Genomic DNA, 12,738 nt, shown 5'->3' on the forward strand with positions numbered 1-12,738 from the left:
ATGCGCATCATTGCTCGCGAAAGAAATAACGATGCATAATGCGCATCATTGCTCGAGAAATAAAATGAGAAATCACAATTGCAGGTTCGCTCGAGCTTCAATACCAAAATTAACAGAGACATAAGCTCTAGAAGGGTTTTAATAATTCTTTAATTTATTAAAATAAATTTATTTTTAATTCTAGTTTAAATATATCTTTACTTAATGGTTATTATATGAAATAAAAAAAATTAAACTTAAACTACTCACTAATTTTATGATCAAATCGGAACTTGCACTGTTCAAGTGCAAAGTTCCGCTTTATGTCAACACTGCTGAATCAAGTTCGTAGTTCATTTTGCAGCTACGCCATGCATAAAGGCCATCAGTCCCAGCGAGGGATGGACGACAGGAGGTTCCACAGTTATCATCATAGGGGACAACTTCTTCGACGGTTTACAAGTTGTTTTCGGAACAATGCTCGTGTGGAGCGAGGTAAGAATTTTGGACAATATACTTGGCTATTTCTAAAACATTTCGAAGTGCACTTCATTATTTGTAGCAAGAATAAGTGAGAGACAATGTACACTAACATTAATCATAATCCAATGGCTGTTAGTTAGTGTGGCTTACAATATAATATTAAAAATATCAACAGCTTCTTATTTAATATTACATTGGTGCAGTGTATAATAACGTGTGTACTCGAGACATTTCGCTTAGCAATGAATTTATTTATAAAAGACTATCACTTTCCTCATTAATTTGATCTAAGAGTGCTTAGCTCTTTATGTGCATATTAAGTGATTTGGTAAATCACATTTTTAGAGAGATTTAATGCGATTCTAATGTGTGTGTTTCCTTTCTTAACCCTCAGCAATTAAAAAGGATATAGTCTAAACAGAAATAGAAGGATCATCCCCCACTTCCAGAGAAAATTTGGTTTCTTTGACGGAAAATCCTCCAGAAAATTCTCAATTTATAACAGTAAATGGATCCATATAATCATGGTAGATCTACTGAAATAAAAGAAACGAATCGAAATTAATTTGACCAAATTTTCAGGATTATGAATATTTCTGTTATTGAATATGTGATCACTTTGCTACCATTCTGTTAACTGCGATGCCCTCCTGAAATTTTAGTTTACTAATATAAAAGTGAGGGCAGCCGCATTTTTTTCTGAACTACAAGTTTCTCAATTTATTTATTTTATTTGCTGGGATCCCTGTCTGCTAAACAGCGTAAAAGGGCGAAAAAACTTTGACCTTAAACTGTCTAATGATAGAGAAAACAATGCTGCGAAATCATTGAATACAGATTTTGTCTATAAACGAAGAGCATCACGCGCACATCTGATCAGTAGTGCTGAAATTGCGTGCGGATAAAATATTTACGTGTTACGTGCACACCAGCTGTGCTAGGCATGTGCTATTTGAGGTCTCGCCCGAGTTTTACGTTGGAGAGTACTTGACAGAGGACATGAGTGTGTTGGTTGGTTAAACCATTAGGAAAGTACATGCAACTAGAATTTAAAGAGCCTTCTCAACAGTGGATAATTTGTGACCCCCTAAGGGACCACAAACGTTACATTTTCATATAATCGGAGAGAAGAAAAGACACGACTCCAGTTTTATCTACGTAAACTCCTACGGTTGCATCTCCTTGTGCCACCATTATTGCATTCGCGATGATGTGCAGGTGTGGATCTTCGACTTGCGTTATGCTTTCAGCCGGTAGCACAGTTTGAGAATGACTGGTCTATAACAGATGGGAGTACTGCTGCCTGCCTTTCTTCTAACTAGTGATTCCAAATTAATGGCAGTAACCACTGGGATATAACGCAACTATTTAGTCGACTATGTAACCCAAAATGCTGCCTAGGTATAAACAATCAATCCTGTATCCACCCCTCCTACTGAGGTAATATAAAGATTTATACCAAATATGATATCCTATGGAGATCTTCTGGCTACTTTAGATTGACGCTGTTTAACCAGTATACGAGGTGTAGATGGAAAGTTCCAGAGGAACGACTTAATATTTACTCCTGGAATTTTCCATTACATTATTTTTCAGATATTATTTGATAAATTTAATTTGAACTTAACATTTAATTGCTCTTGCTTCCTTCAGATAGTTCCCCTGGGTAACTCTATTGAATGCTGCCACGCTTTAAAAAATATTTCTGGAGCTTGTTTATTTATATCTATTTTAATGGTTTATGTTTCCACCTTTTCAGAAAATTTTCTTACTTGGGAATATAGTATTTGCCATAGAGTGCAAGGAAGCCACAGGCTTTTGCTCCACTGGAAAAAAAACACAAACAAGTAGATAAGAAAATACAAATTACATGCTTCTTCACACAGGTAACTATTCAGTTGACCTTTGAATTTGTTCGAACTGTTACAGGTGTTGAATTTGTTCAAACCTCAACACACCTGTAAATTGAATATATGGCCCTAGTTCTGCGATTTTTTTTATAGCAGTGAGAATTCCACATTTATTCATTTTGCTAATCCCTCTCAGAGCCTTATAAATCTCAGTCAGGTCACCTCTTGAAGTGCCTGGTTGCCAAGCTCTATTCCAAATAATCGGAGTCTTTTCTCATACGATCGACTTCTGCCTATCTCACAATTCGAGTTGCCCATCTTTGGATATTTTCAAGAAGCTAAATGTATTTTTTCAGATGAGGACAATGTTATTTTGAATCTGATCGGGGGGAGTCACGAGGAAGCTCCGTATTTTTTTTTCCATTAAAAATTGCCTCAAGAGTAATTAATTGCGAACCAGCACGTTGCTGATTAACCAATTCCTGATTGAAAAATTGATTCTTCAGGCAGAAAAACCTCCCTGCTTTCCAGATTTGGTTTTGTCTTAACTTTTTTTTCTATTCCCTAGTATCAAACCCGCGCTGAAAGGATCATACGTTGAATATTGGTTATATGGAAGGCATTAAAATCGTAAAGGCCAAAAATTGTACAGAAATCAATGGCGTCATGAATAACAGACCAAAAAGAGGGTGAACACAAAGTGGCAAATTCAATTTCAATCTGCTTCTTGGAAATTTTATAGCTACATGGTGTATTTTTATATACTCAGTAATAGTTATTTTATCTCCTGTATCTTATATATACTAGTGGACAAAATTAAGGTAAATCACAAAAAGAGGCATTTAAATTATTTTGTTTCCGTTGTCAACCAAGGGAAATAAATAAATGAAATTTTGCAAAGAGATAATTCATGATTATCGATAAGTACTTAAGAGAGAAACTTTGGACTGCTAATAACAATATTACAAAATGAAACATTAACAACCATCAGTGTTCTCGCTGGAGAATTATTTCTCCCACTAGAACTGAATTCAACTTGTGGAGAATCCATGGAGGCAGTTGCTACATTATAATTTGTTTTCCTAGTGTGTCCCTTACATGGTCAATAGTATTTAAGTGGCATCTGTTTGTTTATTTGTGTATTATATATCTCCGGTTTTCAGATTCCGCTACACGAACTGCATTCTACCAGGTCAGATTTCAGGAAACTAGAAATTTGGACCCAAGCATCTCTTGTCTATATAAAACCAATGAGCACGATTGTTGATGATGGTATAATCTCAGTCCATCACTGCCATAACGTCGGAGGGATGTTGGACCATTCCTGGTGTGTAGAGAGTTCAACTATCATTAAGCTTTTATGGTACTGAACATGCCTTCAATTTAAAGCAAGATACCGATCGTCTTGAATGACTGTGTCCTGACCTCTTAACTATGGTGGTCATCTTCTTCGCAATCTGTCTCGCCTTCTCAGTATGCTTCATGCAGGTTCTTCCACAGCCCAGAATTTAAATGATTAATATTGGTCATTTGCATTCAAAAGAGTGAGTTGTGACAAATGGATGGCGCATTTATTAGGTGAAATGTTATAGAATTTTAAACGGGGGAAATTAAATGTGAATTAGTTGTTTACATACATACGTAATTTCTAAAATATCTCATATTATATGTTCTGTAATGATATTATTCATAAATGTGTAAATGTTTTTTTTTTATTATTTTTTTAAGCTCATCACTTCTCACGCCATCCGAGTACAGACGCCACCACGACACATTCCTGGAGTTGTGGAGGTCACGTTATCTTACAAATCGAAACAGTTTTGTAAAGGGGCTCCCGGAAGATTTGTCTACGTCTGTAAGTTAGCATCATTTTTAAACTATTCATTTTTAACATGTTAACATTATAATTGTGGTAGTCCTTTCCACCTATTTTTTGCGTGAAAACTGTATGAAAAATGTAATATTAGTAAATTAATAAGAGGAGTTTACCTCAATATAGTACGTGGAACACTTCCGTATGATACCCTCCAGAAATTGAGTATTACAGCTCTGATTCATACTATGAAAAATGTAATATATAAACACAGTTACTGTATAATACTCGTATTTTATTCCCTTATGATTATGCTATACAACCAAACAAATCATTAAATCGACGTACAGGTCTCTTTTTTTTTGTCTTGAATACGCGAATTATCTGAAGTCTGAGGCTCCAATCTTTGGCTTCTGTAAGTGCATATCATGCAGTATAAACCTGTGGATTTCAATTCGATGTGGTTGTATTCACTGATATGAGAATGAAAATGCACATTTTTTTTATATCATTTCATTCTTTGATACTATAATGAATGCCTTACATTTTGCCAAAATGTACTCATATAGTAGCATTAAGTATCATATAACAACACCTGACATTTTGCTAATTACCAGATAAACTAAACTGTAGTCTCACCAGTTTTCCAAAAATGATGATCATATATGCCTTCGCGACGTTATTTTTTATGATGAATACGTTCTCGAAAATATATTACGACTGCTTTATTAGTGGCTTATAATCCACTTATAGTAACATGGACATTCGATAAGAGGTACATAGCTCTATCTCCTTTTAAAATAAAAAAGTAGATAGCTCTGTCTCCTTTTATAGAAAAGATACTTTGTATTCGTCTCCTCTCCCGAAATAGCAAGCTATTCTTTCCCAAGAAATGCCAGGCATGTGAAGATTTAATCATTATTCAAATCGAAGACTTCAGCTTCATCTCAGAGTGACTTGATGGAGTCGAAACCTGGTTGTTGCAGATTGGAATACTATTGTCCACAAACAACTCTCGCACGACATTTAAAGCCGGGCAATGGATAGGCCCCATAAACGTCGAGAGCTGGAAGAATTTTTCCATGTTGAAAAAAGCAGCGTTTTTAGTGAGGGCTCCTAAATTCATATGCATAAATTTAAACAAGTTCCCCATAAAGTGATCATTTTAACGCCATTGCTTTATCTTTCATTATTTATCCACAAGGTCTAACCTTCTGTTACTTTTTTTTTCCGGTTCAACAATTTTCTCCTGTACCACGCCCATTGCGTATTAAAATGCGATGAGAGAAAATTTAATAATTACATGTAAGATATCCCTTTCTAGAGCAAGCTTAATAAAATAGGTTTAGATTCCACATTAGCTCGCATCCTTCACTGACTTGTCCAAGTGATTTGGGCAAATACAAAAGCTAAAAGGAGAACCCTGCAAATTCTAACCTGTAATTTGAATTTATTAAATTTATCCTCTTAAAGGATAAATTCGTAAAAAATTGAGAATACTTGTTCTGATAGCAGACTGTATATACCAAGGCCATACAGGAATGTGCACAATTGCACGAAGCATAATTTTTTTTATTAGATGGATATGGCTTATTTTGTATGAACTCTATAATAATGAATGTGAACTATTTGCTTTATTTTTCAGATATCATCTTCATTGTAAATTGGAATCCAATGGGTCCACTGCCTATTGAGATTTCTTATTTATAGTAATAGGCATACAGTGCAAGGAAGCCACAGGCTTTTGCTGCGCTGGCTGAAAAAAATAGATAAGGAAATGTAAATTATTATCTTCCCTCCTCACATACGTAATTATCCAGTTAACCATTGAATTTATTCAAACTGTCAGCCTCAACTACCCGTCAAGGCAACCTGCTCCAGCAATGAACGACACCCTGGCTAAAAGAAAACTTGCTACAATTGAATCTAAATCTCTTCTCCTATAATTTGAATTTATGATCACGATTTCTGTAATTCTGTATAATAGTGAAAATTCCGTCCCCGTTCATTTTACTAACCCCTCTCGGAGCCTTATAAACCTCAATCAAGCCATTTCTGAAGTTTCTCGTTTCAAAGCCTGCATATTGGATTTTTTACTCATATGGTCGCCCATTTGATGATTTCATCATTCGAACTGCTAGTCTTTGGACCATTTCAAGAAGCTCATGGTCTTTTTTTTTATATGAGGGCTACAAACTTGAACACTGTATTCCAAATGTGGTCTTACAATTACCTTATACAGTGAGACTATGACCTGCATATCTCTACAGAATAATGTTCGATAAATCATTGATAGAATACCATGTGCTTTCCTGGCTGCCTATTTAAAAAACTACATATCTACCCGTATTATAACTCCTAGATCCATTTCTTCCTCTACTGTTTTTAATTTAACCCAAGTATATAATTAATTTTGGGATTGCTATTCCCCGTGCGTTACTACCTTGCATTTTGCTGTATTGAAATATAGCTGCCGCCTATCTGACCATTCTTGCAGCCTGCTGAAGTCATCCTGAAGAAGTGTTGCTTTGTACTGATCATTAACTAATCTACCAATCTTTACGTCGGCTGCAAATTTTGACATCAAGTCTCGATCGTCGATGTCGTTTACGAAAATCAGAAACAACAGTGGTCCAAGAACAGATACTTAGGGGAACCCACTTTGACTTTACACCAGTCTGAAGAATATCCATTAATCACAACCCTCTCTCTTCTGCCCTACAGCCACCCAGCAATTCCCAACATGTTCCAGCTTATATGAAAGCCCCTCATGAGGGACTGAACCTTGCTAAAATTTAAATAAACTGTCGAAATTGTTCTCTAAATCCAGCACATGAGTAACTGTGTAAAAGTAGCTTACTAGGTTAGTTAAACATGATTTTCCCTTAACAAAACCATGCTGTGTGTTATTCGGAATGCCATATCTATCTAAATGTCTCTGGATTGCACTTTTAATCATTTGCTTGTAAGATTTTCTCTACCACTGAAGTCAGACTAACCGGTCTGTAGTTACCAACTTCGCTCTTAGAACCACCATTATGTATTGGTTATAAGTTGGAACTTCTCCAAACCAAAGGAATCTCTCTCGGGTCCAAAGATGCCCTCATAATTAACTTCAATGGTTCAGTACACTCCCTGGCGGCTTCCCTAAAAATTACTGGGTATATGCGCTCAACTCCAGGAGCTTTACTTGCCTTTAGGCTCAAAGTGCTTCTAATAAACAGTCATCTGTAATTTGGAAATCACTAATTTCATATGACTCGGCCTCACTTTCACAGCCACTTCTCAGCATGAAGGGTTTTTCTTCATTGAACACAGATGTAAAGTACTGTTCAATTCATCCGCAACATCATCTGGGTTGTCTTTTTCACACCCAGTGCACAAGGGTACAATCTGATTCGCTTTTGAAATATTCCTTGTCTTCATTCTTTGCTCTCTTGGCCAGTGCTTTCTCATACTCAGCCTTGGCCTCTCTAACTTTATCTGTGGTACTATTACATCGCTTTGTAGCTGTTGTAAGCTTCAATACTATTCGATGTAAATTCGTACATGTCCCATGCTATTTTCTTCTGCTCTATTTGACTGGTCAGTTCTTAATTCATCCATTTCGAGAGCCTCTTCGTGCAATATTTTCTTAAGGTATGTATGCGCTCATTGATTCTTGCTTTAAAGGTATTTCATAATTCAAATGTTTTCATTCTCAATCTGCAGTCCGCCGAAATAATAGATGTCATATAGCGCCTTAAACTGTCCACGTTCCCTCTTCTGCAATTATAAGCCCTGCCTTTACCTTTTAAATACTGCAACAGCTTTCTTCATCTTCCAACTGATGACTGCTACCTGCTATTGGTTCTTGTATTTTAAGCCTTGTGATGTCATCTAATTCGTGAGTAATGATGAGATCAAGAATATTCTCACCCCTAGTATTATTTCTGAAATGCTGATACAAATAATAATCACCTAGTTTATTTAGAAAAAAATTTCTCCCACTTATTCCAATCAATGTGAATCCGATTGAAGTAGCCCATAATAAGAAATTCACGGTTGTTTGCCCATTCCATTTGCATGTAAAGACCCTCGTCATATTCTTCACTATCTTCTGGTTTGTAGATTACTCTCACTCTCATATCTTTGCTTCCAACTAACACACACACACACCACACAGATTCTATGCCGCTGACGTAACTTCAGGCTCAGTAAAAGCTCTTTTTGCACTCAGGCTGCTTAATATAAGAAGCACGACACCACCATCCCTCCCATTTTCCCTGTATTTCCTAAATATAGCATACATACTATAGTGGAACTCGTCATCCCCAATTTCCGGTTGGCACCACGTTTTTGTCAGCCCTATTATGTCAGCATTACATGTCCTAACCAGGAGTTCAAATTCAACTATTTTATCGACAACATTCCTGACATAAAGACACAGTTAAGACATAGAATACCATATAGACTACCGAGTCCCTCCCATTCTACAGTAATAAAAGCAGTGGAAATCAAGCCTCTAGAAAGGATAGCAATATTTTTCATTTTAGTTCTTCCTGAAATGCCGTTTTAAGAATGGACAGAATTAAGGAAACCAGTTAGCATACCGCACCCTCCCTTTACACCATTAGTAATATGGGATCCGTTTTCATAGTTTCCCAAATTTGTGCTAAGTAGTTCCAGAGTACAATTCAGCGACTACACATTTTTGTTAATTTGCCAACTTCTTTAAGTCTTCAAAAAATGTATCAAAATGTGTTTAGAATTAAAACCTTTGCAGATAACCATTTTTCACGATTTATACGACTTGTCTCATTGGCTTTATCGAACTCAAATAAAGCTTTTGCTCTCCTTAAATAACAACAAAAACCAATATTTGACTATTCTAATCAGCCAGCAACTTCCAAAGGGCACTCCGTACAAACCATTTTCTTACAGGTCTAAAATAAAAGCCATTAAATGATATTGTAATCAAATTGCATCGTGACGTGAAGCGAAAAGGGAGGGCGAAACAAAATCTTTCCTATTTCAACCATTAGGGAATCGAAATACCGTCATTACATCGGTCTACACTTTAATATTTGATTTGCTAAGAATTATTCATGGTTATTATTCATTCCCCCAGAGGAATTCGTGTTGTTGCTGGGGCCGCCCCAAGGGCTCATTATTATGTGTGTCAGTTAAAACATAAATCAACCTTGGAGGGAAAGGGGATGAGACTAGCACGTGGACACAAAGAATTGCATATTGTTGGTACTGCTCTGTCATTGGTTGGCTGAGGAAATTTGTGGCTAATGAGTTAGTACCTGTGTATGCAAGCAAGAAACGTGGATAGAGACATAAAAGAAGGGAGTTTCAGACGGATGGTTTTTAGTACCTTAAAAATAGTGCAATAACCACATTGACTTCTTTAATGTGAAGCCCGTGAACTCGGTCAAGGTAATGGTGCTATCCCCAGTTCAGCAATTTACTTGAAAATGCACGCAATTTAAGATAAATAAAACGCCATCCTCTCGGCTCTCTTTTATTTTATGTGTTCTTTTTAAACAGAGGGCGCCCTTCAGCGTATGTGGTTGTTTCGGTAATTCCGAAGTCTGAAAAATGCAGCCAGCAGATACGTTACATCTCTTCCATCCCACTCTCAGTCACGCACCAACCACACGCGTGTATCATAAATGTATATTTCACACTGGTAATTCGGTTTACTGCTGGATCAACGTACTGAGTAATTGTAGTCCACCTCCTACTTTAGTATATGGCTTGGAGCAACGAAAGCAATTTAATTGTTCTTCCTTGGCAGTTTGAGGATGTTTACAGAAACAAAGATCTCCGCAACACACTGCTGCGATATGTCACCCGGAAGTTGCTCATATCTTGTTGGTGATGCGAAAGCCATTAAATGGTTTCAGTGTGGTATTTTATATTGGCTGATTATTTCGTAGCTGGACTTACATCATTCTAATGCGAGCTACCTAATCTTGAACTATCGCCAGTTAAACAATCAGTGAGATTGAGTTTTCCACTGCCCAGTTAATTCAGTTGAAAAGATTTTATGGATCTTTATAAAAAGTTTTCGGCTAAATTTTCGACTTTTATTCTCGATAGTTAATAAAAATGAAAAATTAGCAGTTACTTACTGAAAAGTTTTGAGAGAGAATCACAAATTTCGAATTTTAGGACTAATCAATATTTTAATACATAATGATTGCTTATTAACTCATAGGAGTAGTTTACAAATAAAAACGTGTACTGGATGATGTAAAAATGGTGGCTAGTTTAAATACAGCCACTGCTTATATAAATTGGGAAGCCTTATGAATTCTGAAGTAATCTGGCAGTTATCGATTTCCTCACTTTGACATTGTTATAGAAATAAAAGTTTAAAGCATATATCGTTGACTGCTGATGTACAGACCCAGCATATTATGGTATTTATGTCTAAATAATAAACCTGTAGCATAAAAGATAAAAAAAAATTGCAGTAATTTGCAGATTAAACCGACTCAATTAAAACTGCGTGTTAAAGTGCAGATGACGTTGTCTTTCCTAAAAACTGCGATGTTATAAATTTATATATGATTATTTTGTTGCAGGGTGAATGTTATTTACAAGGAAAGTACGATAAAATGCACTGTACGAGATCTAGGCATATTACTAGTTTAAAAACAGTAACTACAATTTTAAAAAAGTCAAGTAAAATACTGATTTCACTTCATTAATCACTCTTAATTATACAGGTTAAAATTCTTTTTTATATTATGTAAATAAGTAGTCAAATATTATTATCAAACCGAATTTAGGTCACTTGAGAATAGTGGCGGGATCAGCAAAAAAGATCTAAATAAAGGACCATCTTTTCCTTAAGTTAGTGCGATAATCATGGCTCATAAAAGATGTTTCTGGGTATCAGCGGGTTTAGGCGTATAAAGAGAAACATGTGGAACTTATTTATTGCAAATAAATTGTGTAATTGTCTTGTGATGCATTTTGCCACTTTCAGTCAAATCGATTAATTTTATAAATTTGGTTTCCGTGGAAAGCAAGTTAGGTATAGCGTTTCGTAAAAATGTTGCATTGAAAAGTAACGATGAAGTGCGATAAATTTGTTAAGGGAATGTTTTTTTGAGTCAGTGTAGGTAAAAACGTTAAATATTCATAACTTTGGGGTTTATTCTGTGGTCCAAAATTATGTCTTTGTTAATGCGGTTTACAACTGATTCGATAGCTGTGTAAAAGCTTAAACTTTTACAAAAAGCTTCTTATTTTACTAGTTTCTCGTAAAAAATTGAAATTTAATATAATAATACAATTTGAAGAGGGGGAATTATGAATGCAACTCCTATTTTCCAGATTAATCTCCTCGGAAGGAAATAATACTTAATAGGCAAAATGAAACTAACTTCTTTAAATTTCTCCGAATGCTTGCCAGAACCATTTATTTTTCAATATCTTTTGAAAACGCTGCTGTAATTGCGTGGTGAAATAAATATTTATCATATTTTTGATCTGCAAAATAAATCTGTTTCCTGCTAAAGTGACAAGCTACTTTTCGTTTGCTCCTGTGCACTGCGACAATAATTCGATAGCCATAGCTGGTCGTTCATTAGTGTTCCATCGTGGAGCAGTCACTTGAATGTCATCGTAGTAATTTTCGTTTATCGTCTCCACCCTAATCTAAACCGTTATTTTTAACATGATTATGGAAAATTCAGCATTACACGTCACTTTATCTGTGAGACAATGACAGCAAAAAGTGCCACCTCATCAAATGAAGATACAGAAGCTGTTTAAGCTTGTCAACATGATGCTCTTAATCAGCTTACAGAAGACGCACATCGTGATTAATCCTTTCGCTAGCCCACTCTCTCTCTTCCTTTGCCAAGCCTTTCTTAAATGTGTCAGCACTCCAATGTGAATTTATTTCGGGAAATCTCCTCGAAGTTATTTTAAATTATCACTTTATATTTTTGGCCCTAAAATACCGTTTTGTTTTTGTATGTGATTGAGTACTCGATTAAGAGAATATTAGGACACGAAGTATTTAGTTTATGGACTGATCATTAAGTTTCTACAATTTTTATTTATTTTTATGGTGTTTTCCATTTTTGTCTTCCTCTGCAACATCCTTAGCGGAATGCGGTAAAACAGCGAGGTGATAAATTTATGTAATGCACTCTGAATAAGACTCAACTGCTCAATTTTTTTTTTTTTTTTTTTTTGAAGTTCCCATTTCACATTACTGCAATACAATATTCCTAGAACTTCCCATTACACATCCCTACGCTTCCATTATTGTTGATAATGGTCAGTTTAAGGTGCAATTGATCGCTTCCAGTTAAGTCCTTTGGGAATTTTTCGGATTTTAAAAGTTTTACTAAGAATGGTAGGAATATTGAACATCTCCATTTTAATTATTCTTGGACTTATTTTAAATACACTTAACGTAATAAATAAAAACATAATTCAATATGTATGAGATAATTATGATTTGTGATACTAAACTGATTGAAGAGGAAAGATCTAAAGTCATGCACTCTTGTTATGTATGCTTCAAAGTTCCCCTATTGCAGCAGAGAGTCTATATTCAGTTTAACTACAAAACTTTCGCTAGAATTCATAGATATAACA

The 12,738-nt window shown here is 35.5% G+C and overlaps 1 protein-coding gene across 7 annotated transcripts in view; it reads left to right on the forward strand.

Moving 5' to 3' along the window:
* The window catches only part of kn (EBF transcription factor knot), a 356,137-nt gene that overhangs the window by 300,480 nt on the left and 42,919 nt on the right, over window positions 1-12,738 (forward strand). For 6 of the 7 annotated variants that reach the window (XM_090385236.1, XM_090385237.1, XM_090385239.1 and 3 more), the window contains 2 exons: window positions 332-474; window positions 4,041-4,167. In XM_090385236.1, the coding sequence (XP_090241362.1) occupies window positions 332-474; window positions 4,041-4,167 (270 nt within the window). The remainder of the gene's footprint in view (window positions 1-331; window positions 475-4,040; window positions 4,168-12,738) is intronic. The other variant, XM_090385238.1, reaches the window with a different exon arrangement.

The sequence above is a fragment of the Mastigoproctus giganteus genome, chromosome 11, assembly GCF_048544385.1.
Source record: "Mastigoproctus giganteus isolate SK-2022 chromosome 11, ASM4854438v1, whole genome shotgun sequence".
NCBI lineage: Eukaryota > Metazoa > Arthropoda > Arachnida > Uropygi > Thelyphonidae > Mastigoproctus > Mastigoproctus giganteus.